The sequence below is a fragment of the Sardina pilchardus genome, chromosome 21 (genome assembly GCF_963854185.1).
Source record: "Sardina pilchardus chromosome 21, fSarPil1.1, whole genome shotgun sequence".
Lineage (NCBI taxonomy): Eukaryota > Metazoa > Chordata > Actinopteri > Clupeiformes > Clupeidae > Sardina > Sardina pilchardus.
In genome coordinates this window covers 27,450,345-27,477,711 of record NC_085014.1, presented here as the reverse complement: position 1 = coordinate 27,477,711, position 27,367 = coordinate 27,450,345, and the positions used below count along the sequence as shown (strand labels likewise).

Genomic DNA, 27,367 nt, shown 5'->3' with positions numbered 1-27,367 from the left:
GCTTGAGGGATGCGAGCTAGTGAGGTCGTGTGTCAAACACTTGTTGCATTATTAGACCAAAGATACTCGCATGGATGTGGGTGGCCTGTCAAGCGGGAGTGAGCCCTCAACCCCTTAGAAAGAAAAAAAGAAAAAAAGCAGAAGTGTCACGGATGTGCTTTGCCTCCTAACTGCGCGCAAAACTCGCTGCTGCTCGGGCAGCTGTATCTCATGAACAGTCGGGCCTGCAAAAGCGATGAATCCCGAGGAGCAAACCGTAACGTGGCTAATATCATTAGGAGTACTGAATTCCCCTAAAAAGAACATTGCCGATCCAGAAGAATTTCTGAAATCGTGTTTGAGAGATGGGGTCGTCTTGTGTAAGCTCACAGAACGGCTTCTACCCGGAACGAACCCAAAGGTAAGCAGTTATTAGTGACCTCAAATTCTGTAAAATAAAATTAATTCGTTGTCTGGGATGACCGATACATTAACTTAATCAACCTATGTAATACCTGGCACGTGATGTAGCCTACATGTTTACATTTCCCCAGCGAGTAAAGTTAGGATCGACAACTCGGGTATAATTTGGTATGTTCTTTGTTCATTTGGGATTCCACTAACTGCACAATGGTTGAATAAATACAGAGTAGCCTATATGGAGTATCCTATACATTCCGCCACGGAATGTTTAACTTCTATTTCTATAACACTTCCTGTCCCAAGGACAAAAAGATGTTCCGCAATCTGCAGAGGAAGCAAAAATTCACTTGTCAAAGTTCGTACAGAACAACATACGTGTCTGATGCATCAGTTTGTATGTTCATTGAGCTGTCTGCGGGTTGCACACTTCTTAAATGAGGGTGTGTGTGTGTGTAAACATTAGGCTACAAACAAAAAGGTGGAACGTGTGGTGTTCAGCAGAGAAGGATCATTTTCGGTCTTATCTGCACGTGGGTGTAGTCAAAGCCCGTTGTTTTTTCTGTATGTGGACACTAGGCTACCGCTGGGAGAGATCAAAACATGCCAATCCTGACTGCAAAAGCGAAGGGTCCCTTTCGTGGAGCCTTGATCATTATTTTAGTCAATAATAGGGGTGAATTCTGTGCACTTAAGAGGCCTAACACGGATGTGCATATTCACTAAAATTGCTCTAGAAGATTGACACCGCAGTTTTATAATCCAAACAGTGATACACAATTAGAACACATGACAATGTCATTTATTATGAACAGGTATTTGTCCTGATCTAATTCATAGTGGAAAAAGTTTTGTGTTTGGCTAAAATACTGTATAAGTTAGACGTTTCAGTTTGCGTGCTGGTGGTGAAGTTATCGTCACTTCCTCTCTTGAACCTTTTCTTCCTGGTGCGACAGTTCATCGATACGAGTGGTGGAGATGCGGGAGAGAGTAGCCAAACAACCGTATGGTCGGGACATGTAGTGGGGCAATCCAAAATTATCTTGATTTGTTTGCGCATAGCGTGTTATTTCTGAAACATGTCGGGTGGATGCATCTCACAATTGCATATCTCTCGCTCTGTCCCAGTGGCGACTTTGACTCTTAAATTCTTGTTTATTTGAGAGGTGCTGTGCTTTTTTATTATTATTTATTAAATTATTTAACGCTGTTTTTAGTACTGCCCAGATCCCAGAAACGAGTCGGACTGTATTGCCAACATTCGAGAGTTTTTGAAAGGATGTTCCACTTTGAAAATTGAGGTAAGTGATGCTCTTTTGCTGTACAACTCCAACTCCAGCAGTTAGCTGGCTAAGGCTATGTGGTTAAGACCTTGAGTATATTTCCCTCGTTTACATGCAGTGTCCAATATTTGCTTGTGTTTATCTGTAGAGGTTTGCTGATATAATATCTCACTGTAATTTACTTTATTGCCATGCTCCTGACTTGATCAATGCTTTACGGTTTTTTCTTAAGATCAAGCTCTTTATAAACTTGCCCTCACCTTATTAAAGCTTTGCATTTTCTGTTAACTTTTCTTTTTAGCACATTGTTGAGCATAGATGAAATTTCTGCGTTCATACATGTTTCAGTTCTTTTTGTTGGCAGGCCTACTATTAGTATTTCTTAGATCACTCACCTCATGTGTTAAACAGCTACAACTGATATAGACTGTTTGCATAGACATGCCTATTGCAATATATAAACATCTATTGTTTTCTGTAAGCTTGAGTTGATATGTTGGCAGAGTTATATCAGATGAAGTCGTGTATTTCACGCAGTCCTATAATGAGTTATTTCCAGCGTCTCTCAAGATGCCTGTGTGCGCCCACAACTGACACATACCCAACACAAGCACAGTACTGTTTCCTGATAAGTCTCTGGAGTGGACCATGTGCTGCCACACCCTCCTCACACAGAACACTAATAAAACCTCCATCTTCTTGGACCAAATATGCATGAATGTGTTTTCAGTGGGAGCTGCGCTCTGCACTGTAAACTTGCAATATTGTGAACTTGGTGTTCTCTGCCTGAATCCATGGGCTTGGCTTTAGAAGTGGACAGATGCATAGCACAGAAAGGCCTTGCTCACTTCTTGTGGCACAGAGGAAATGCAAGTATTATAAAAAGCTATTGAATCATGATCCCATCTTGCTGCAAGGGAAACTGGGCACATGTGGTGGTGATGGTTGGTTTAGGAGAGAGGCAGGGCTCTCGCTCCTGTTTTCAGATCTCCCCCATAATTTGTGGTTGTGCTGTAATCTGTAGCAGTTAGGAGTCCAAAGGCATCTTTTAAAACAGTAAGTGACCATGGGCATGGTTCCTCTGATGTTTTATAAGAGAAGTGGTCAATGGCAGAAGACACACCAGGGCTGGAAAATCTGCCTCTCAGACAGCTGTGCTCAGCTAGGCACTGCTTGGTGAGACCCTTTGAAAGAGAGGCACCTGGATCTTTGCCTGAAGAGATGGCATCCATCAGTCCCACACTGAAGCATTTTCCAGCAGTGAAGTTAAAAGTAGAATCACATTCTCCGTTAAATCAAGTGAAGTGTAGGGAACTCCTAGGTTGGACCCGTGGAAACCTTTCTAAACTGTTAGTAGGGGCTGTCATCTGACTGGACATGTTGACAAGGAGGCATGTGGTTTTTCTGTTGCCAGATTGAGGCAGCATTCCTGAGGGGGCTTCTCAGTTATCACAGAGGCTAACTGGCAATAGTGGATTGGCCATTGAAATGAGGCTAACTGAAGCATGTTTTGCATAAGGTTTAATTTCCCCAGTTGTGTCCAACACATGGTGAAGACGAGTCATGTGCCTAGACAAAGAGACTCAGTCACACAGCTTTCACTTCTGCTGACTTTCAGCAGAAACAGGAAGCAGCCTAGCAATGGCTACAAGCTTCTAGTCAAGTATCTAATCTATACATATCTCTGACAAGCAACAACAATGTCTCATTTCAGCCAGTGAAGCGATTTCACATTTTGATGCAAAGGATAACATTTAAATGGCTTTGCTTAACTTTCAGATGCCACCTTGCTCCATTCAAGTAGAGTTAATGAAGTTATCAGCATGGACACTGTAAATCTCAGAGACCAGTTTGACTTGAGAGATGATGCATTGATAGTTATGTCATTGTGCTTTCCCCAGTCCAAGTTCAGATCCACAGCTGTGGCTTTCACACAGTGCTGGGGTCAGTGCACCAAACTCTGTATTTAAGATGTTTTATTTCAAATGTGAAACCGTATTCCCCAGAGGAGAGAGGATAGCTGTCTGTGCCCAATGTCCAGAAGGGGTCAGTTCATCCAATCATACTTCTTACTTGGATAAAACAAAGTATGAAACTAGGGTCATTTGAAGGCAGCCATCTTTGTTCTGGTTTGTTTTGGCTTTCGTCTGTATTTCTAAGTATTTATATATACTACTTCAGTGGTTCCTATTTCACTGATTGTCTCTCAGATCTAGACCAGTTTGATTGTTTGGACTTACACCAGAAGAGCTTGTGACTTTTGTTCTGCTTCATTATCCTGTCTTGTGTATTCTGTATACTGTAACAGCAGTCACCTTTTTCCAGACAAACACAGCTCCAATATTTACCAATATTTTATCTTCCCCAGGGCTTTGATCCAGAGGACCTGTACACAGGGGAGAATTTTGGCAAAGTCCTGACCACACTTTTGGCAGTGAATATCGCCACTCAGGGTAGGTCTTCAGCTGTCATTCAGAACTGCTATCAAATCACAGCATAATGAGCCCCGGTGTGTTTATGTGAATGATTCACGTGCGTTAGGCTGGTGTCCAGTGGCACTGTGGTGTAATGATGGATGGACCTTGGCTGTCAGGACGGTCCCAGGGAGTAGCTGAACTCCCAGTGGGACCCTTCAGATACAAGCTGCTCTCTATTGGCCATTGACTGCAGTTTGTAATCTTTGCAGCTACTTGTCAAGACATGCTGGGCTAAAAAATGCAGTTACTGTCGGGGGGGAAGAAGAATGTACTGCTCAAATCATATGCATGTGACCTTATTCATTTGGTGAAATGGTTAATTTCGTTCAGGGTCTTATATCACCTGACGTCTCTCATTGGTATTTATTAGTCAACAAATGGGATTTCTTCAGTCCATGGCCTGTGTTTGGTAATACGAAAATGAAATATCTAGATGTTACATAAAGTTTCTTACTGCAGTGATGAATCCCAGACTGTTTTTGTTTATTGTACGCAGTCCTGTACATTGTATATTACCCAGCCAACATAAAGAGTGCTTTATGTGTCGAAATGAGATGTAAGGCAAAGTGTATTATTTTATGGCTGAAGAGGTAATACAAGTATCAACTGGTAGTTAAAGATATAGGTGACAGCATATGATGTTGAGGTGACTATATTTTGCTTCCAAATGGCAGTGTGAATCATTATACTCATTGCTCATTGCTAGTTTTAGGCATTTGGTCCTTATCAGGATCGGAATCATTCTCCTGTAGCCTCCGGGATGCATTCATAGGCGAAAGTCACATGCCGCGGCTTCTTACAAGTTTTCACTTGAAACCATTCCCTGGAGGAATAGCCAAGCAGCTACGCAAACTAAATCAAGTTGTACAAACTCCCTTCTGACTCCTGTGATGTCGGTCACATGCCCCTGCCGACTGCGAAGCCGCCACCTCAGCCTGTTGTGTTATTTTTGTTTGTGTGGAGAGTGACGCAGCGTAACACGCTGTGCTGCACTGGATGCTCTAATCCAGCAGATGTGCGCTCCGCCGCAGGCTCCACAGAGCCCCGCTCCACCAGGGCTTGTCCAGGCAGCCAGCTGCTGCTGCTCGCAGGAGGGGGAAAAATACCATGCCCTGTAGCCACCACTCGTCATTGGTTGAGGTGAGATCTGTGAGCGCTACCCACCCCGCCACACCCCAACCCCTGCTTCTCCAAAAAGGCACTTCCATCCAGCGCCTGAATAAGGAGACTTGAGGAAGACTTGAATTAGGCTGTTTTTGCTGAAGTGGCCCATTCAGCTCCGCCAGAAAAATGGGCGCATTGTGCGCGAGCTCGAGCTCGAGCTCGCTGTCAGTTGAGTCCTGGCTGCTTGAGATTACAGTAGGTGACTCACCACTCGGCTCCCCCATCCATAACCATGAAGTCCCTGAACCGCCCCGAGCACCCCTGGACAACAGCTGCCTTTGAAGCGGTGACGGTGTCGTTGTCCTGTCCTCTAATTGGATATCATGCTAATCCTCCTTTCCATGTGGTGGTGATCAAAACATACATATAAATAGCTTGACTGCCCGCCCACCTAATTGAAATGAGATTAAGCGGAGATGTCAGAGTGGAGCTCCTTCCCTGTCAGTGAGAGCAGATTAATTGCCCCTGGTGCAGATTTAATTTGGAGTATTAGGTTGGATTTTGAAACAGGCATTTTTTGATATACATTTTCCTCCCAGTCCGTGTTTTCCTTTGTAGTGGGAGCCTAAGTCACTGGAAGAGGATGAAACCACCGTCGCTGACAGCTCTAATTGCATAGTGGGATGTCGCTCGTCGTTGATCCGGTCCTTTGTGGAGCTGGGTGAGCGGTGTGCTGTCAGAGCCCTCCAGCTTGTCGGGGTGGCTGTGGGAGTGTGGAGGGGATGAGCGAGGGCCCGGTGTGGGGCAGGGGAGGACGGGCGGGAGCGGCCAGCGCTGATGGTGCATGATGGAGCAGTGAGGCGGCACGAGGCTCACTCTGACTCGCCCAAGAAAACAGGGCCAGGAGGAGGCACGCACTGCCCCCGCCGAGCCGAGTTCTGTCAAGGCGCTGAGCAGACTGTAGACACACACGCACGCACGCACGCACACACACACACATAGAGAGAGAAAGGAAAAAACAAGCCACGAAATCCAAGCAGTCAGTTGATTCACATACCATTCTTAGTGACCACATATTACCCCATGTTAAATTATAGGTTCATGGACAGCCAAGATAGAATGGTTCACTTAAAGATCAGTATGTACTGTACGTTTTACATGCATACTGGAGCACCATGGCTGCTTACCTTGATCGGTTTTTCTGTGTCTCTTTTGCTGTATATTTGAAATAAATCCATAAGTCAGACTCAGTAAACTACTCTCATTTTGATCTCTGTCTCATGAAATGTTTCAATGTTATGATATTAGACGTATTAAGTTAAGTGGATAATGATTGTTTGAAAATCATAGAAATACCTAAATGGGCTGATGCCGATTGAGTGTATTGCCTTTTTGTGTTTGTTTCTCATTTTAAGAAAAAAACATTTAATATAGTTTTTGAAGAACAAACCCACTAAATCATGTCTTGATCAGGGCTCAGTGTCCTCTCATCGGGGCCCGGTGTGGATGTGTTCTTCACTAAGTGCTCTAAGGAGAGGAATGTTCTCAGATTCCCAGCCATCAACCCTTAGCACCTTGGTCACTTCAGCTTGAGTGATGTAGGCCAGAGAACAGGTGCTCCCACAAGCAGAGGTTGCGTGAGCACAGCAGTTGACTTCTGAGGGGGGGCGAGGGGGGGTTAGGGGGTTTTGGAGGAGATGAGGTGAAAACCGAGGCACCGTCGACATCTGGGCTGCCTTTCCCCAGGAGGACATCTGGCAAATAACAGCCCGTGCAGTCAATTTGAAATCCCAGTGAACTGGAAACCTGCACCCATAGTCAGCAGGCAAGTGGCCCTGAGTAACCTCTCTCTGGCTGCACTCCGCCTCTCTGCCCTGACAGTGGGTACCGTGGGAGGAGGGGGTAGAAACGTCCGTCTGCTGGATTCAGCCATTGTTTTTGTTGTTGTTTATTTTTATTTCCCTTTTTTTCACAGATCGAGGCACGGAGCGGTCATGTTCACAGTCTAGCGGATCAGCAGGCAGCCAGTTCCCATCCACACACACGCAGTCGGCCTCCAGGTCCAGGTCCCTGCGCAGACAATCCAAGCCAGCAGTGGTGAGCAAACGGTTCTTCAGATTAGCCTTTGGGCATCTGGTTTCAGTCACATCTCCTTATGCATGTAGTTAGCCGGAGGCCACTTGCTGAATTAGGCGTTATAAAGAACTGTAATGGCTTGATCTCTGGTAAAACATGCACAATTTTTCTATTCTTCCGCTTGAACTGGATGAGAAAAATTTTATCCAAGAGAAGCCAAACAGCTATTCCCAACATACACTACTCAGAAAACTTAGGGATATCTGGCTTTCGGGTGAAATGTAATGTTTCAGTATGGCAAGTACGGTGGGTAAGGCCATCTGCTCAATGAATGGTGAATGCCTTTGGACAGAAAGTACTGAAAGTACTGAAAGCCAAATATCCCTGACTTTGTGTGAGTGGTGTATTAGCTGTGAGTTTGCAGAATGGCATAGTGATGTGTTTGACCTGAGGGGTGTCCTCTCTCTGCGACTGGGCAGGAAATGGCTGAGAATGGGGGCAGTGGAGGCGGCGGCGGCGGCGGGGGAAACGGTCAGCTGATGGTGAAGGCCCGCTTCAACTTCAAGCAGAACAACGAGGACGAGCTGTCGTTCAACAAGGGCGAGCTCATCCACGTCACGCGGCAGGAGGAGGGCGGCTGGTGGGAGGGCACGCTCGGCGGCAGGACCGGCTGGTTCCCCAGCAACTACGTGCGCGAGATCAAGCCCTGTGGTGAGTTGCCGCAGACGGAGGGGTGTCTAGACCAGACCTAATGTTTAGGACTCTAAATTTGGGCAGTAGACATTGTGTCATTTCCTTTTTTTTTTTTCCTTCACCCCTTTACTTCCTTGGCTTTGTCTTTGTGGCCTTGTTTTGAGTGGGCAGTGTGCATAGTAGTGGATGTAGCCAGTAGGCCCTAAAACCTTCCAGTGCACTGTGGATAAGGGTGTAATGAATGGTGAATGTCTTGAGAGCTGTTGAAGTGAACCTGTGTGAAAGCTCTGAATGCTCTTGACAACAGAGTATAGTTGGACTGGATGGCCCGAGCCACCCTGTGTGTGGGCAGTGCATTAAGCTGATGGACTGGGCTCGGAGGCACACAATAGGTTCTTTGAGTGCCACTGCCACTACTGCTCATTTACTCCTCTGCACTTGGCTCTCTCCAGACAAACCAGTCTCCCCCAAGGCTGTGAAGGGGTTTGACGTGCCTCAGCTAACCAAGAACTACTACAGCGTGGTGAGTGTGTGTCACTCTCTCTCTCTCTCTCTCTCTCTCTCTCTCTCTCTCTCTCTCTGTCTCTCTCTGTCTCTCTTTCTCTTTTTTTCTCTCTCTCTCTGTCTGTCCTCTGTCTCTGTCTGTGTGTGTCTCTCTTTCTCTTCTCCCTCTCCCTGTCCCCAGGGCTGTGAAACACAAGTATCAGTGTGATCTGAGCGATATGACTGAGTGGCGGCCCACGCCCATCTGTGAGTTGATGAATGTTCTCCTTCTCCTCCTCTTTCTCCTGCTCCTCTCCTCCTCTCCTCCTCTCCTCCTCTGCGGCGGCAGGTGGTGCAGGACATCCTGGAGCACGAGCGGGAGTTTGTGAAGGAGCTGCAGACGGTGCTCAGCTGCTACCTGAGGCCCCTGCAGGCCAGCGACAAGTGAGGGGGGGCCCCGTCCCATTCAGCTGAGTTACTGTTCCACGCTGATAAATGGGGGCACTCAGGCTGAATGTGTGTTTGTCCTCTTCCAGGCTGTCCAGTGCAGATAGTGCCACCCTTATCGGGAACCTGGAGGATATCCTCAGCTTTCAACAAGGACTCTGTGTGGCCCTGGAAGAGTGCACCAAGTATGCCTTATTCTCACATTTGACTCTATGGGTGCGGGTTTCGCAGTGACAATAAAGGGAAGGTAGCCCTCGCCAGGCCTTCAGCGGGGACTCTGAAATGGGAGAGACCTCTCTGTTGAAGTGAATTTAAAGAAACCAATCACATGCAACCAGCCTTAAATTCTGATCTGTCTATCGGCAAATAAATGCAAACATCCCTTTATCATAAGAATGGGGCATTCTGCTGTCCTATGTGAAAAACAAAGCAGGACAGTAGGCCAAAATACAGAGGCCATATTGGATGCAAATCATTACACGTCATGGCAGGGTGTCCAAAAGAGTATAAATATGTCATTGTGTCATTCAAGTAACGTGTTGAATTTCTATATGTTTAATTCAGAGAGGTTTCACATCATTATCCAAACTAATCTCAACTTCATGCGTGGCGATCATGAGAATATGAGAATAATAGAAGGTCTTGTAGGCTATTGCTTCTAGTGCTCCCTCTGTATTGACAGGCTACGTTCCCACCCTCTGTTTCCAGTATAAGATACACCATTTTGCTTGTTAAAATGAAGAACTCTGCGCATCAATCCTAGTCATCTGCTGTCACAGGTGCTTCTCAGTAGGACCAGGACAGGAGAATCGTACAGGAAGGAGACTGGAGCACACTGATCTCACTTGCAGTCTTTAATGGTGCAAACAGACTAGACTAACATTTCGACACATTTTACGACACCATTTTGCTTGTATGTCTAATAGGCTAATGTGCAGTGATTGCCCTTTTTGCAAATACTGTGTATGAACGCTTGATGGAAAACGGAACGAGCTCAAAGTCTGTGGCTTACATGCCTCAATGTCTCTCCATCTCCTACTCCTTTAACTCCGTATAAACCACAACTTTCTCTTTGGGTGCTCAATGATTGAAACTAAAGCCACATTCATAGTCATAATCACTATCTTGTGTGCACTCCGCCACTAAGACAGGTCTGTGACAATAGACAAAATATTCTTTGGTGACACCTAAATGTACGCCTGTATTTGCATTGCACAAGTACACCTCTGCCGGTGGTCATATTGGTAAGGTATATGAGCGAGCTTCTATTCCTCATCACTCTAGAGGGACTACATGCACACCCAGTTGCATGTGCCCCAGTGTTTCAGTGTCTTGGGGATTGTTGCCCAGAAATCAGAAAGGGGAAAAAAAAAACGTTACTATGGTCGTGTTAATGAGAAATAACATGCGTTGTTCTAGCTACAATAGGTGAACAGCGTTTAGTTTGACATCACAGCCAGCCGGTGTACATAAGGTGCAGATAAGGAACTGCTTGTGTACACATTGTCTGTTGAATTAGGGAAATGATGATGACCAGTACATAAACTTTCAAAACCACATGCAAAAGCACAAAGGTGTTAATAACATATGTTACCTGTTGGCCAGGTATACCTGTCCACTTGATGTGCCCTACATCATTATCAATAGTTTTTCAAAAGAAATCATTTCCCTCTTTGTTGGAACATTCCAACAACAAAGCCAGTGTGCTTGTTTCCTAGGTGCTGTTTGGTGCTGTGCCAAACCCATCCATCCTTTTATGAAATTAAAATAATGCAGCTAGGGAAATCCATCCCAGCACTCAAATGAAAACATGCATTATAGATGCATTAGCCGTTAACACTGGTGTTCTGGCTTATTAAGTGATGGCATTTGTGATGTGTTTCTGTAATACTGTGTTTCATAACCATGACTGACAGTGATGCCTAAATGCAAGCCATTATTGTCATTGATGAGTTGGATGGCTGTTTGACATACAAACTAACCTTTGACCTCCTCCCACCCCCTCCCCTCCCCTTCAGGGTTCCAGAGGGCCAGCAGCGACTGGGCGCCTGCTATCTCAACCTCATGTGCCAGATCCGCACGTTGTACCTGTCCTACTGCTCCAGCCATCCCTCCGCTGTCTGTGTGCTCACTGATCGCAGGTCAGTGCTCACACAAGCCAACACTCACTCAACCAAGTCTGTCACATAAGCACAGGGATGACTCGTACTGATCATCCTAACTTGTACTTGTACAGCTGTCTTGGCAATGTCTGCAGGCAGCTGCCTGTCTATATTGAATAGGGAGAGATATATGACTCCATATAATGTTTATACAGACCTTAAAGATCTTGAATCACCATTTAAAACGAATAAACAACAATATGTTTTGGTAGTTTTTAAGAGATTATTGAAGCTTTAGCGCTGTGCAGCAGTTGCTATAATGACAACATAATGCTGAGTTGAGGCGAAACGGCATCTATGCCTTTACTGGTTGTCTCTTTGCGATGCAGAGCAGGACTTTCAGTTACAGATCTGTCATCTATGGCTTCAGTTCACAGACTCTCCAGAGCCCATTCATTCCTCCCCCCTCAGTGATCTGTCTCCTCTATAGTGTGCCTCTGCCAACGAGCAGCTCATGGCTTCACAGTGGCATGATAAGTTTTGCTGTACAGTAGTTCCGCTTTTATTTGAGATGAACCGAGATTGTGAGATTTCACTTGTGATATTACACCCTAGTGTCTCACACTTGTACATTAGGGCTCAGCTCACACTGAACTCTGTGCTCTTGATTGTAGATGTGTCTGTTGTAGTGTGGTGGGAACACGAATACAGAGTGTCCACCTTCAGCTCTTTCCTGGGACAGCCATGCACCAGAAAGTAGACTTTCTAAATGTAAAAGACGGATGAGCTGTATTTAAAAAAAATTTTTTTTTAAAAAGAATGGAATCTGCTATTTTTAATCTGTCCACTAGGTGTCAGGATTTCCCCATAGTATAACCTGTGCGGGCGCACGCCACTTTCCCCCCCGAGGATGTTTGTTTGTCACAGCAACAGCATCCTGTTCTAGACAACCCGAGGGCAGCTCTTGCCCAACACCTCTACCAGCCTGTAGAGTCCCAGAAGCTGCAGCGGAAGCCCGAGCGCTGAGAAGCTCCCGGTCGGCCGCAGTTCACTCCGTATCTGAGAGGCCAGTGGTCACCAGCCCACGCCGCCCTCGGTGCCTTTCCACAGAAGTGCTGAAGTGGACTCGTTCTTCTTTCTCTCTAAGAGCGCGCTGGCGCTCGCCACCAGCATGCCATCCCCTCGGCAGCCGTTGCCATGCTCGCCAGGGCCACGTGTTCTCTATGGGGCCTTTGTTCTGTCATAATGAAGCGGCTCTTTCCCTCTCCTCTATCCATGACCCAGGCCGTCTGTGTGTGGCAATGCACAGCCTCACTACAGAAACGGACAGGCTAGAGGATTAGTGCGCTCACACAGGCACACAAGCAAACACATACATACACACTCATATTCACACACACACACACACACAAACGCACAAGCACAAGCATACACAAGCAAACACATAAGCAAACACATACATACACACTCATATTCACACACACACACACACACACACACACACACACACACACACACACACACACACACACACACACACACACACACACAAACACACAAGCACAAGCATACACATACATACACACTCATATTCCCACACACACAAACACACGAGCACATGCAAACACATACACACTCATATTCTCTCGCACACACATAAACAAATACAAACACACAAGCACAAGTATTTATGCAAATACATGCATACATACACACTCATACTCACACGCACAAACACACAAGCCACAAGCACGCACACACAAGCAAACTCACAAACACACACACACACACACACAAACACAGGAAGCCGATGCTCAGTGAGCAGGATATCTATAGTTGTGGTTTACAGGCTGAACAAGGCAAGGAAGACGCACTTGTGATTTCTATGCATGCTCATTTGCACCTCCCACTCGCAACCTTTGCTGCAGCGGCTCGTTCCGCTCACTCTCTGTAGAGGGCTAGAACACCGTAAATGACCCAGCGTCTCTCCCGTTTCAGGAGTTCACTTTATTATATGACGGTGCAAGATGCTGTGTGCCTGCCAAGGCAGTTGTGGGCTAATACCTTCACATGACTTTCATTTTTACTTTTTCACATCTGTGGAAATGTGGTGATTGATTTAACCAGTAGGGTTCATATCTACATTTTCTTTCGTTTTTGAAGCAATTCTCTCCTTAGTTGCCCTTAGTTTTGCCTGTTATTCTGTTAATACTCATAGTGGATGGCACTGCTCAAGTGTGAATTAGGTGCCTGTAGATTTAGAGAACAATGTGCTTGGCAAGCAACATTGGTAACCTCAACCCTTACAGTGAGGATGTTATACTGTATGTGTATGTTTTAATGCATGGCATAATTAAGTAATTAAGTGTTTGCAACAACACCAATTGAATATTAATGAAAAGTTCAGCCTCATTTGATATGATATAATCTCAATTTACAGGTTTTATGTTTTTAACATCTTACATTTCAGTAGCTCCCTTTGTAGTTGGATGCAAGCCGCCTTTATTGCTGTTGTAATGTAATTGATCAGCATGCATTGTGGTGGGTCAGTGGTCCATGAAAGTGTGTCATGTGCTGCTTTAAGTAGATGTCAGCACATTTCTTTATACGTCTTTATTCCAAGAAGTGGTCGTCTCTAACCAGTGCAGTAAAATGCCTAATGTGCATTTTTTAAATCTGTTAAAAGCATGCTTGCAGTACATGCTACATCTTCCACTCGGGGTAAAACCAGCTATATAAAGTGAGGGCCGTGGTGCCATGGTGATCCCAGTGGCATGGATCATTGGGCATGCTGAGTAAGGGGACAAGCTCATGTGTTGTCAGATTTCAGTTCATAGTCTTTCAGTAAGACAGTGACACAGTTGCATGCTTTTAAACTATGCCTCTATCCAGTCCCCCATCGAATCAAATCAAGTCAAATCAGTAGCTTTTGTCTGTGGGTTTGACTTTATCGGCTTCTCCCCACATGTGCATTGGCAGTGAGGAGCTGGACAAGTTCATGGAGAGCCAGGGGGCCAGCAGCCCAGGGATTCTGACCTTGACCACCAGCCTCAGCAAGCCCTTCATGAGGCTGGACAAGTACCCCACCCTGCTGCAGGAGCTGGAGAGACACGTGGAGGTGAGACCCAACCCCACCCCCACCCCCACCCCCTGCTCATGGGACTTTCTAAAGAGAGTTGTTCAAGTTCTCTGTGAATGAAGTTGTGTATGGGGACATCCTGTTGTAATTTCACTGAATTGCTGATGCTCTTGTGTTCTTCAGGAAGCCCATCCTGACTACAGTGACATCCTGAAAGCAAACGCTGCCTTCAAGAACCTCGTGGTGCGTATAGTTTCCGTGCTCACACACCTGTGCTCATCTCCTGCAGCTCTGTGCTAAGTGACCGGTCTCCAGACAGCAGTGCCTAACTGCCCTCTGGAGATGTGGTCTGTCCACCTGAATTATTGACACAAGAGAATTCACTTTAATGCACAAGACAAGTCATTTATGAAGTCACACTATGAAGCCTGCATGTTATATGGGTTATGCCTGACCTGTAGGTGTATACTAAGGTTGACACAGACAGTGTAGTATGACTGCACTACTTTAGTAGAGTACAAATGATAGGCCAAGAGGTGAGATTGCCAGTAAGCCTTTTGGGATACTGAAAAATGATGCACTGAAAAAATGAGACACGGTGACATACAGTAATTGTATCCAAAACGTTCTAAACTGATTCCCTCATTGATTGTTCCATACCAGATGGAAAGGAGTGGAGGTGTGGACTATACCCTTTTTTTAGTTAAAAGAACATCATTTCTTTATCAGCTGGAAGAAGGGTACGTCAGACAGAGGGTGGCGTGAATCACTTGTCTCTGGGCTGCTTGGAAGTTTGTACGTGTCTGGAAGGACTTTCTTTAAATTGGCCTTTGCGCACCTAAGTTTCTTTTCTCTGTTTTTTTAACTGTAATGCGGTTGCATTGTTGTAGCATTTTCCTGTCAAGAAGGGGGAACCCCGCCCTTTCTCTTGTAACACTCATGGGATGTCTCAAACTAGGATTCAAACATGGTCAGCCAAGCTCTATGAAATGACTGCAAAGCAAAAAAAATCCATTCCATTCCACCAATGGAAAAATTGATCGTTCAGTACATGAGTGATATGAAACATTTGACCATCGCTATTTGTTTTGATCTCTTGTGCACTGTAAAACCCTTTTAAGATTGATGGAGAGCACTTTGTCTAGCTTTTTAAATCCAGTAAGTTAGTTCATTAGGTGCACAGTTAGTAGGTTCTAGTCAGGTAAATAGTTGATCATTCGGTTGTTAAGTCTGATGTCATGGGCCCAAAAAAGCCAGCCAGCTTTCATAGCCTGTAAACCTTTTCACCATCGCCTTTGTTTCAGAGTAAAACAAAGGTGAGGGTAGAACAAAAACTCTAACATAATAATACCGTTAAACAGAATAGGCCAGGCCTCCACAAAAAATATATCATTTTGTTAGGTGGATGGAGCAAATGAGTAGTAGAATGACACTTTTCTTATCTGCTGTTCTGAATAGCAAAACTGCCATTCAAAGCGAGATTCTTACTTTCTACGGGAAAAACAAGCGACTCTGGGACCAGTTGGATTATTGGATAATTATTGGTATTACGACTGCATTTGAAACTAATTTGGCACATTTGAAAATTGAATTGGTTTTGCAGTATTGCAGTTTGTTGCAAACCTTGTTCTCCCTGAAATGTATATGTTGGTTCTGATTTAGTTTGATCATTGATCTTACTCCGTTGTCTTATGGTGATGGGTATAAGACGATTTTATCACTTATGAAAAACACTTCCCTTACATGTAAAACACTTCCCGCCTACTGTGGCCCACAGACGCAGTGTCAGGACCTACGCAAGCGCAAGAACCTGGAGCTGCAGATCCTGTCGGAGCCGGTGCGGGGCTGGGACGGCGACAGCATGAAGTCCCTGGGCCAGGTGTCCTACATGTCCCAGGTGCAGGTGCAGAGCGGCAGCAGCGAGGTGAGAGCCGATCGTGCAAACACCCCCACCCACGCGCGCGCCCACTCCCCAGAATCTCAGGGAGAGGGAAACATGGTGTGACCCGACCACAGAGGCTGTTTCGCAGACACGTGGTTGCCACAGCAGGTCCTTTGGTGTGTGTGTGTGTGTTTGTTAACTTTCACACACTCAGCAGTTGTGGTCTGCGCCCCATCATGGCACTGAAAGTGCTACTGAGGTGCAGGTGAATGGAACATGCCAAGGAAGCAAACAGTTATTTTTTTTGTAGAAGTTTGCTTGGCGGGATTTGAAAAAGTCTGCATAATTTATTTGGACAAGACAGCACTGTGTCTCTGAAATGTGACACTAAACGTGTCCTAGTATAGGATGTATATTGTCATACTGAAACAATGAAGATGATGAAGTCCCCCTGACAGAAAATGGAAAAAGTGACTGTCAAGCTCATCATTTACCATGCCGAAGCCTACTGCCAGCCAAATATAGAACAGAAACCCCACCCCCTATAGCTGTGTCCCGGAGTAGGGGTACTACAGATAGTGTCTGACTGGAATTGGGGCTTAGGAGAGAAGGAAGAACGCTTAAAGTTCAGGCTGATAGTTGTGTACTAACACAAGTCTCGAGCTCTGTGTTCCTGACAACTCAATTCAAATGTGTTCCCTCTCTTTTTTCCCCTCTTTGCCCAACCCAATAGTTATCACTTGGTTTTCTTTAAAAAAAAAAAAAAAAGCACACAAAAGCAAAGGTAGGATATTTCATCGAACAAAGTGGCCCTGACTTTTCACACACGTCATTTGAAGTGCATTGACCTTTGTTTGATGTGAGTGTGTGTGTGGAATGTGTGTGTCTTTTGTGTGTGTGTGTGTGTGTGGGTGTGGATTCTACCTGTGCTCCCACATGTGTGTGTTGAAGCTCCTTGTGGTCATGTGGTGGTGTTTTGTGATGAGGCATGACGCACCTGCTCTCCTCCAGTCTGAAGGCTCTCTTGTGTGTGCTGTGTCCTGCAGGACAGGGACGAGCGCTACTTCATGCTCTTCCCCAACGTGCTGGTCATGCTCTCCGCTAGCCCCCGCATGAGCGGCTTCATCTACCAGGTGAGCGTCCACACACCCAGTCTCCGTAAAGCAGCGCTAAAGCACTTTTCCTCTGTCACACACATGCACATCCAGCAAATAACAATGTCCACAGACAAGGTAGAGTATGTTACAAGTTGATGAACCACAGAAATTATTTTGGAAACATTATTTTAAGGTACAAAAAACTCTTGTGTTGCTTTAAAGATTCTACATTTTCTTCCACATCAAGATGTAGGGTCTGGGAACTCACCATAGGCAGGGCTCAATCGGAGGGGTGGGATAAACAGTTGTCTTTCAAATTCCCTCTCCAAGCAGTATGATAGCGCTAAACAAATCATCTTCTTGTTTTCGAGTAGCAGGATACGTAACGGTCGCAACTTCTGGTCGCATGCCAGTCATCGTTATGTTAAGCCCACCCACCGACTCTATACACGATGTGATTGGTTCGGGGCTTTCTGCCTGAGCCCAGCTCCCAAGTCAAACGGAGAGTTGCTAGACTACCCTGAAATTAGATTTGCTGCCGCTAGGGGCGTCTAGATTTCTAGGCTATGGTTATCCTATATTCATACCAAAATCCACTTGTGTATTTTTTACCTCATGACTAGGGAATTTGTATTGTATCTGGGCATTTTGTAGGAATGTTCCAAGAGTGAAAGAAATGCATGCTAGGCTAAAAATCAGCATTTGGCTCACAAAATAAGACCTGATAATATGACAGTTACAGAATATGAAAAACTAAATAAGCAAATCAGACAACAATTTAGAAGCATAATGGGCTTAAACAGTTTTGCTTTGGTAGCAAAGTCCTGCCGTTCAGTTGAAAGTGAGAGAGGAAGGAGGATGACTCAAAGACAAGGGGCCTAACGGCTGCCTCGAGAGGTCTGCTGGCTGATTGGCTGGGCTCCAGCTCCAGCCTGGTGTGAGATGTGAGAGCCGGGACTAGAGGGCAGACGTGCTGGGAGCTCCGCTCTGGCCCCAACGAGCTGCTCTCCCTCCCCCCACATGTCCCAGCCTCCTGTTAATAGAGGCCAGGCCCTGCTGCTGGGCCATGGGATGGTGCGGTGGTGCAAATGAATTTTGCAGCAGGACACATTTTATGAAATTGCTTTTACACCTATCGAGATTTGTCACAGGAGGAGTTGTCACCGAAACATGTAATTTCAGAATGTTATGCTGACGATTAACACATTTTGTGCTAAATTTTCACTTGGGTAATTTTAGCCATCGTCGTCAGAGCCATAGTCAGCTCCAGACATCTACAACGTACCATTGTAGTGTTCAAATAGAAAGTGTGCATGATAAACTTTTTAAGACTTTTGAAGGTGCTGACTGTGGTGTTGATGCTGTGCGTTGAGAAGTCTGAAAACGTTATTTGCCTTCTCCGGTCATCTGAAGTGGCTCAGCAGCTGCTGCCCAAACCTTTCAAGACTTTTGAATCCAAGGCAGATTTTCTTATACCAGTTTGACATGTCATTGTCTGTCCACCACAGGGACGAATGCCGTTATCCAGCACGACCGTATCCAAACAGCTCGAGGATGCCGAAAACGGCGTCTACGCATTCGAGATCACAGGTCTGTAATACCCAAAACTGAAACCCTCACTGGGTGGATTTTATCTCACCAGAGACTGCCAACCGCACATTCTACATCCTCTGAAATTGCATGCCAGCTCAAATGCGCCCCACGCTAGGACCACTGAATCTGTACGTTTGCATAACAGCCTTGATTTAGCATTTAGCAAGTGAATGGAGAAACACTTGAAGGCCTGGTGACGCACTCCCCATTGTCCTACCTGAAGCGGGAGCTGGATGCACAGACAATGTGCGCAAATGAGGCGTGTGTGGCGTAGGTGGCTGATGCCTGGACATTGACCGTCGGTGTTGGTTGTCCTGCAGGGGGCAGTGTGGAGCGCACCACGGTGTTCTGCAGCAGCCCGCAGGAGCTCCAGGAGTGGCTGGAGCACCTGCACGTCTTCACCAAAGGAGGAAGTCCGGTGGGCACCATTCTAAAGGTGAGAGGTCCTGGCAATAAACAATGGTGAACCAGTTCACTCGCCAGGGGAAACTGACTCACCGTGGCAGTGCCACATCAAAGGGACTGAGGGGCATGCCATTTGAATTGGGTCATCAGTGTCATACCGCTAGTTACACAGAAAGCGCGGCGGAGTTTTTGTTTTCGGATTAGTAGGAATTGGCTTTTTGAGTAATCCTGCAACTGAACTGTGCCTGACTCTGGCTCTGCTGTGTTACCTGTTTCGTAGGCTGGGGATGGGAAGCCCATGAGTATGGTTGGGAGCCCGGCACACCAAAGCCACATGCAGACCTTCAGCACTCCCGTGGCCAATCGAGGGCCCCTGGAGCCCCCCAAAGTCCCCAAGCCCTGGTCCCTCAGCTGCCTCAGGCCCGCACCCCCCCTCAAACCTTCAGCTGCCCTGGGCTACAAAGAGGTACGACATTCTCTATTTACAGACCCACACATACATACACACACACACACACGCACACACACATACTGTATATTGGCGTGAAACAGGGGAAATGCCGTGGTCATCAACCTGTTGAGAGTGTGGGAGTGTGTGAGAGCTCTGACTAAATGCTGGCAGTCCCTGAGAGCGAGAGAGAAAAAAGCATGCGAGAAAGAGAGAGGCGCTGAGGTCAAGCTACAAACGACTTCTTCTCTGAGTGCTGTCTGGGGTCTCTGACGGAAATTAGCATTTACCGTTAGAGCGCACCGAGTATGTATGTCTCTTGTTGACAATCTCCAACCTTTGTTGTGTTCTCTGGTTGAACTGCTGGTCTCGCGGTGAAGCAGATTAGTGTCAGTTGGAAGCCATTTGGGGACGGGTGGGTGTTCTAAAGCATCAGATCAGACCTCACTCCTCTCTGGGCTCGTGATCAGCTGTTTGTAAGCAGGCGGTTGTGTGCTAAATATGTGTTCCTGTTGCAATGATGCAATAGTGCAATGTCTGTTGCAAGATAAAACATTTCAATACTTTGATGGGTGCTCCCACTTTCGCTGTGGAGAGATGTTTGAGGTTTCAATCTGATTCAACCCCCCACTGATATGCAAGAACAACGTTTCTAGCTGAATGGTGCCAGAAGTACATCAGTTATCAAGCTAGCACATGTTCATCAGTCCTAGCTAGGCCAAAATTAGTCTCTTGGCTTTTTAGTTACCTTCATAGGAGCATAACATTAGTTCTTTCCACTGAGCATTCATTGAAGCAAATACAGGCGTTTCATATAGGCATAGTGGCAATCATGGCATCAGGTTTTAAGCAATGTAAGATGAACATCTGGATAGGGTGAGTTTCAGGTCACCTGGAAGGAAATGCATGGGTCTCTCTTTTCTGTCTATCTGTTTCTCCACCTCTCTCTTTCTCTCTCTCTTTCTCTCTTAATTTCGTTATGTCTTAGCAGTCACATCACAAATCATCCGTGTGAGGGTTTTAGGTTTGCCTGGGAATGCACTGTTCACTCCACCATGTCTTTTCTCATCCCATTTTTTTCATGCACCGATTTTCTCCCTCTCTCTCTCTCTCTCTCTCTCTCTCTCTCTCCCTTTCTCTCTCCCTCCCTCTCTTTCTCCACTCCGGCCTCTGTAGAGGATGTCTTATATCCTGAAGGTAAGGGTAGATCTGTGAGTGTATTGTTGTCTTATGTGGGAGTCGGTGTGTGTGTGTGTGTGCGTGCGTGTGTGTGTGTGTGCGTGTGTGTGTGGTTTTGTGCTCACTGTGCTCGTTGCATGCTTGCTTTACCCCGTCCCTTCCCCCCAGCCCTCCTCAGATTTGCTCAGGTCGCTTGTTTCCTGTTTGTTGTGCTCCTTCGTTCTTTCCCACCCCCTGCTCATCACATCACAACCTAAAACTGAACACCACAGATGTCAATCTCAGCCAACGACCCCCCCCCCCCCACCACCCCCAGTTACACAGAAGCCCCACCCCCCACCTATCCTCTTTCGCCCTCTATTTAGTGCTACTGGAAATGTTCTGAGTTGGGTTGCCACCCTTTCTGAAGGGAGCGATACTGGTTTGGTGTGGTTTGCATCTGTGTGTGTTTATGTGGTGACTCTCACAACCAAAGTGAACTTGAGGGTTTCTCCTTTTGTCTATAAAAGGAAAGGACAAACCTTAAGAGCAAGATTCCAGTGAGACTGTTGGTGCTATTTTTATTTTGTTGGTGTGTGTGTTTGTGTGTGTGTGGGTGTCACTTATTTACCAGCTTGTTTAGCTCAACTAAAACATGGCCAATGAGGTGACAGTCAGTGAGTCAACAGGACAATTTTGACAGTGCATCGCCGTCAGTTTCACAGTGACTGTGTATGTGGGTGTCCATGTGAATGCGTGAGTATGTGAAAGATGAAGCTCCTGTGTGTGTCTGTGCCTATATGTGGCTTGTGCAGGGCTCAGTGCTGTGGCTAAACTAACTGTGTGTTAGGCCCTCCTGTTTCTTCCCCTCCATGGAATAGTGGATCTTGACATTTGTCCAGTTGATGCACTATAACATTGAACAGCTTTTGGGTCATGCTCTGCATTATGGCCATGACCAAAGTAATGTGGGAACAGCTTGTCATTCATCACTGTCAGGCAAAAACGCAATCCAATCTATAATTCCAATTACTTAACAATAAAACTATTAGTACTAAGCCTGAGTAGGCTTGGTATTATTCCATAAAGATACACACTATAGCCTCTACAGTCTCGTTCCATAAAACCTTCACTGATGAGGATTGAGAACTAATCATGAAATAACATGAATATATAATAATTGTACAATTCTATTGTAGAATATAATATTAATATAATAGAATTTTACATGTTCACACAATCGTTTTCACACTTGTCTCAATGCCACATTGATTTTCTCACATGTTCTACTTCAGTAGACAATGTGAGCAAAACTGTGTACTTTGCATTGTTTTGATACAAATAATGCATTCAGTCACCACCCCCTCAAATTCATGAATTCCTCACCTAGTCAGTAATTAACCCTCAGCAAAAGTGGTGTTAATAGAGAGAGTATATTATTGTTATGGTTATGGTTATGAGTCACATTTGGGTGTAGTGTGAAGGGTTTTGGTGGTTGTGCATTTTGCCCAAAAGACTGACTAATTTGTAAAAGGTTTACATAGAATTGAGACAAAGTGTGAAAAGTGTGAAACATCCGTGCTAAAAATGTCCAGCTAGCTACTTCCACCATCACCTCCTAAAAAAATCAAGAGCATGATGGGTTTAAGGAAAGAGTTATGTTGACAATTAAGTCTAATTGTCTATAACTACACATAATGTGTTCAAATGAAACTCTTTATATTAACAAATGTTTACCATACTGTAATACAGCATTTATTTAGCTAGCATTTAATATGCATTATGCAGCTCTCAATAACGAATTGTATGATCACATGAATCAAAGTGAGTTTGACTGACTGGCTGGAGGCTTGTTTTCCACACTGCTGTCCTGGAAGGGTTGACATTCTGTTCCAGTAGAGTGTTATGGGGAAAAGCAGCGTTGGCTTGTCTGAGCTCTGGTGTGGTTTTGATGCTGCGTCTGCTCAGTGTGAACCTGATGCCCTCCTCCACAGGACTCCAGTAAAAGCCCTCGGCCCATGAAGAAATTCCTCCCCAAGAGGAAGGAGAGAAAGCAGTCCGATGATGAACACTCGCAACGGAAGAGTAAGTGCAGCTCTCCTGAAACCCTCGTTTGGTTGAAAGGCCACCTGTGTCATGGAGTGTCTAGAGTCAGAGCGATGAGTCAGTCTCAGGAGCCTTTGCTGTGGCTGCTGCTGCTCAGGCAGGTGTTGCATCTGCACAGGTTGGGAGTCCCTCTGATTGTTTTGTTTGTGTGTGTGTGTGTGTGTGTGTGTGTGTGTGACTGTGTCTGTGTGTGTGTGTGTGTGTGTGTGTGTGTGTCTGTGTCTGTGTGTGTGTCTGTCTGTGCGTCTCTGTGTGTGTGTGTGTGTGCAGGCACAGCAGCAGCTCTAGAGGAGGACGCTCAGATCTTGAAGGTGATCGAAGCATACTGCACAGGGGCCAGCCTTCACCAGACCACCACAGGTACACTACACTCACACTGTGCATGTACTACCAGTGTAACAGATTAGCCAACTATACTATACTATACTATACACCCATACTATTAGCCACCTGGTTTTTGGCCAGGTACAGTATTCGGCCACGCTTTTTTAGAGCTAGGAGACAAATAAGAAGCAGGGAGATAACGTTTGTTTATACTACAGTATATTTCTATGGTTTTGATTGACAGCCAGTTTAATTCCACTGGTTAGACATTATTATAAGTTTTGGAAGCCACAAGAGTTTTGTTTTGGTTCTCTTCACAATATGTGTGACAGTTTGCAGGAAATTAGGTGTCAATCCAGTTGGTAACAAGTGTGTGTGTGTGTGTGTGTGTGTGTGTCTTTTGTAGCTGTTCGGAAAGAGAGCATCCCACAGGTCCTGCTGCCAGAGGAGGAGAAGATCATAGTGGAGGAGATGAAGAGCAATGGCCAGACAGTGACGGAGGAGAAGTGAGGATCACACGACTCCCAGCTCTGACATGATAATGGCCTTCACCTGTATTTCTCACATTCGGAAGGAATTTAGACCATTTTTGAAATACCCTGACTTGATGAGTTAGATATTTAAAGGTGCTCTAAGCGATGTTGGGTAACGACACTTCTGTCACTTCCATGTAATTGAAACTCTACTAAACGCGCATCTCATTAGTGATTGGCTGGAACAGTTTATGTTTTTATGGTATAGGATGGACCAGGTTTTTTTTGTTGCTGTTTTTAGAGCCTGGGCTGTCCACAGAGACCACGATTTTCAGTGTATTCAGGGCACAGGCAGCTAGCAGATGGTGAAGTGATGTTTCCTGTATGTGACAAAAATGTTCTAGCGCTTAGAAACCATGTAACATCGCATAGAGCGCCTTTTAAGAGGGCTTGCTTAGATGTTCTTGTTCTTGGAACTAAACTGTCCCGTCTTCCACAGAAGCCTAGTTGATGCTGTGTATGCACTGAAGGATGAGGTCCATGAACTGAAAAAGGTACAGACCTCGTCTTCCTTTCCATCCGAGACCCTATAGTGTTCAATTCACCTCGGTGGCCTTAGGTGTGCTAATGTGGAATTGCTGTGCTGGCTCTGCTGCAGGAGAGCAAGTTGATGAAGCAGCATCTGGAGGAGGAGCAGAAGCTACGCAGGGACTTGGAGCGGATGGTGCGCAAGCTGGCCAAGCAGAAGAACGACTTCGCCTGGGACGACTGCAGCCACTAAGGAATGTTACACGTGTCATCAGCATTTCAGCAGATTCAACCAGCTTTGTGTGTGTGTGTGTGTGTGTGTGTGTGTGTGTGTGTGTGTGTGTGTGTGTGTGTGTGTGTGTGTGTGTGTGTGTGTGTGTGTGTGTGTGTGTGTGTGTGTGTGTGTGTGTGTGTGTGTGTGTGTGTGTGTGTGTGTGTGTGTGTGTGAGAATATGTCTTTGTGCATGCTTGAGTGTGTGTGTGTGAGAATATGTCTTTGTGCATGCTTGAGTGTGTCTGAACATTTCGTATATACGTTACTTTCTTCAGTCCAGTAACATGCTGCCAGATGAAAAGAATGGTTTTGGCTTTGAGGACACATATTATGGAGCAGGCCCGTGGTTAAGCATGTATAGCAGTGGTTATTGAGGCCTGAGGATCTTTCCTAAGTCTGTATTCTGTCTTGCAATCTGAGCTCAAGTCCTGTTGAGAACAGTTGGTAAGGCACTGATTGAAAACGGTGCAAGTGCTAGAGGAAATGTGAAAGGGTCCAAGATGGAGAATGCCGTGGAAGCCTGAGAGAAAGCCCACAGGACTGGAATGGAGTCGTTCTTTGCAGGACTACTCTGGTAGGACCCCAGTTTGGACACCTCAGAGGAGTCTTTGTTTAGTCGTGCTGGACGATCCGATTTTTTCACGCCCCTTGCTGGAACAATCCCAATGCGCTACTTGCTGGACATGGCATCGCTGAAATAAGAGTTAGCCCAACGACAAACCGGCTAACGCAACAGTTGCATGCAAGTTGTGAGCACTGTGATCATCCTGGTCAGAGGAGGGCTCCTTTAAGCACTTCTACTGCAGGAAGAGAAAAAGCCATCCTAGATCTAACATGGGGTCTTCATGCATGCTGACTTCCTAGCCAGGAGATGGACAAAAATGCTTTAGCCATATAGTGTTCTTGCTGTCCACTTTTGTCTATTACCTTTTGCTTTGTACAAAAGGAAAGTTTGAGAATAGGAGTGTGTGTGTGTGTGTGTGTGTGTGTGTGTGTGTGTGTGCGTGTGTGCGTGTGTGTGCGTGTCTTTGTGTGGGTGTGGTTGGTTTGGTTTTCTCTTTTGAAAGGACACATCAACACTCAGATGAGTAAGATGAACTATTATGTATACAGACTTTTTTTGTTATTGCACATTGTCGACATAAGATGACTGGCCATCTTGAAATTGAGAGAGAATCAAAGTGTTTGAGTGAATGTGAATAGGTGAAACCTATCAGTTGACTATCGACAGAAACAAAAAATCTATCTCCATGTGAAATGACTTTCCCCAGAGTTATTAGCAGAGGGTTCGAAATGGGGTATTTGAGTGCAAGCATGGATGTACAGTATTTCTATGGTATGCATTAGCTAATAGGTCAATCTTGAGTGATCATATAGTCCAAAACCATCAGGGATAATAATAATATTAAGCTCATAAAAAATGTTGATATAGGAAATCTAATACTATTCTGGCTTATAGATCTAAAATATATATAAATATATACGTATATCATATATACATGGAAATTATAGATATTATGGCAGTAGCTATATACTTTCTTACTGAAAATGACTATACATACAAGCATTTCTAGCCGCTAGTACGATTTTTAAAAGGCATATTTATTTTTCATGAATCTCTATTTGTTGGAAATGGTGTGTATGGTACTGGAAAACCGCACCAGCTTGCACCTAAACAAGGTTGCGTTTTCTTTGTTCCCGCTTCCCCTTCTGTTGAGATCCCTGTTGTGGGTGCCCTGCTTCCACCGATATCGCTGTGAAACAGAAGCATCTGTGTCTGGAGGAATTGAGGCGATTTACCTGAAATAAGGAAATGGTTTGTGTACACTACTGTTCATCTCTCGGGAACACCTGAATTGTTGTTTGTTTGTTTTTAAAGATGGGTACTATTACTCTGGGCGTGAATGCTATAATTAAGATGCCAAAAACTTCCGAAATTGTCTTAATGTGGTATTACACGGATCTTTGGGGGGACAGGAAATTAGAGAGTCAAACAGTATGTTAAGATTTACCATTTGAAGACGCCACCTCTTTGTCTGCTCACAACGTGACTGGTGTTCTAACGTCTCGTGGCCTTTCAGACAGGCGCTGCCTCAGCTTTTACTCTGAAAACCTGGCTGCACATTACAACATACTGTTTGAACTAGTTCTACATGTAGCAGTTACAAAATTACTCAAGTTATTTGTCGTCTGCGTGCGAAGTGTGTGATTCCTTTGAACAGTAGTGTACTCCCATCCAGCTGGGCTTGATGACCATGGAAGAAAGGATCTCTGTATGTGGTGCAATTTGGTTAAAAGCCACTGTGCAGCAAAGAAAAACCAACCTATATATATATACAGACTTCATTTAAAGTCAGTGGCAGGTACCAGTCGACTGTTGAATATCAGTGCAATTAAAAAGCTGATTGCTGTGGTGGAATGTGTATGACCTTGCGCGAACAGGAAAAGCACTTAGTGTGGAGCCTCCTAAAATCCAAACACTGGCGGTCTCACTCAAATGTGTTCCGGAGTGGGATAGTGTAAGCTCAGTCTTATCACAAAGCAATAGAAGACTGTTGGTATTGCTAAGCATGTGGTGGCTTTGGCAGACATACTGCGTACTGCAGCAATAAAGCTGTGTTCAATGACATGTCCAAATACTCATGATGAGCTCAACTGAGTCCCTGTTGGCTCCTGTACTCATTTCTGCATGCTGTCTTTTTTTTTTTTTTGCTTCAGATAGCCTTAAAGATCATTTCAAAGTATGTAGATTTTTATGATGTAGATTCACATCTTGTTTTTGAAGTGCCCATGTCTGCAGACCTAAGTGAGTGTATTATTTGCTATAATTATGTTCTATGCAATTATCATTGTTATATGTATGGTGACCTTGTTTTTGCTTTACTTCAATGAGGGTTTTGTTTTAATAAAAGTTCAACTGAAAAACAAAAAAACTC

General features: G+C 45.2%; 1 protein-coding gene across 2 annotated transcripts; it reads left to right on the top strand.

Moving 5' to 3' along the window:
- Positions 1-114: 114 nt before the first annotated feature.
- On the top strand, positions 115-27,367 carry arhgef6 (Rac/Cdc42 guanine nucleotide exchange factor (GEF) 6). 2 transcript variants are annotated; one of them, XM_062524847.1, is made up of 22 exons: positions 116-400; positions 1,617-1,700; positions 4,051-4,135; positions 7,239-7,360; positions 7,819-8,050; positions 8,485-8,555; positions 8,865-8,959; positions 9,052-9,147; positions 10,981-11,103; positions 14,044-14,182; positions 14,327-14,386; positions 15,921-16,067; positions 17,072-17,158; positions 18,631-18,712; positions 19,036-19,151; positions 19,401-19,586; positions 20,745-20,765; positions 22,721-22,811; positions 23,103-23,192; positions 23,563-23,662; positions 24,129-24,183; positions 24,288-27,367. In XM_062524847.1, exons 1-22 carry the CDS (start codon positions 236-238, stop codon positions 24,408-24,410), a joined length of 2,370 nt encoding a protein of 789 aa, XP_062380831.1. In that variant the 5' UTR covers positions 116-235; the 3' UTR covers positions 24,411-27,367. The 2 variants fall into 2 exon arrangements, with proteins under 2 accessions (XP_062380832.1, XP_062380831.1); XM_062524848.1 differs by lacking the exon at positions 20,745-20,765 and having other exon boundaries at positions 115-400.

What these genes read in the sequence shown, in the direction of transcription:
- arhgef6 (XM_062524847.1), top strand. Translation starts at nt 236, where the DNA reads ATGAATCCCGAGGAGCAAACCGTAACGTGGCTAATATCATTAGGAGTA. An exon ending in CCCCTGCAGGCCAGCGACAA is followed by an intron (nt 8,960 to 9,051) that starts GTGAGGGGGGGC and finishes GTCCTCTTCCAG; the next exon opens with GCTGTCCAGTGCAGATAGTG. An exon ending in CCTTCACCAGACCACCACAG is followed by an intron (nt 23,193 to 23,562) that starts GTACACTACACT and finishes TGTCTTTTGTAG; the next exon opens with CTGTTCGGAAAGAGAGCATC.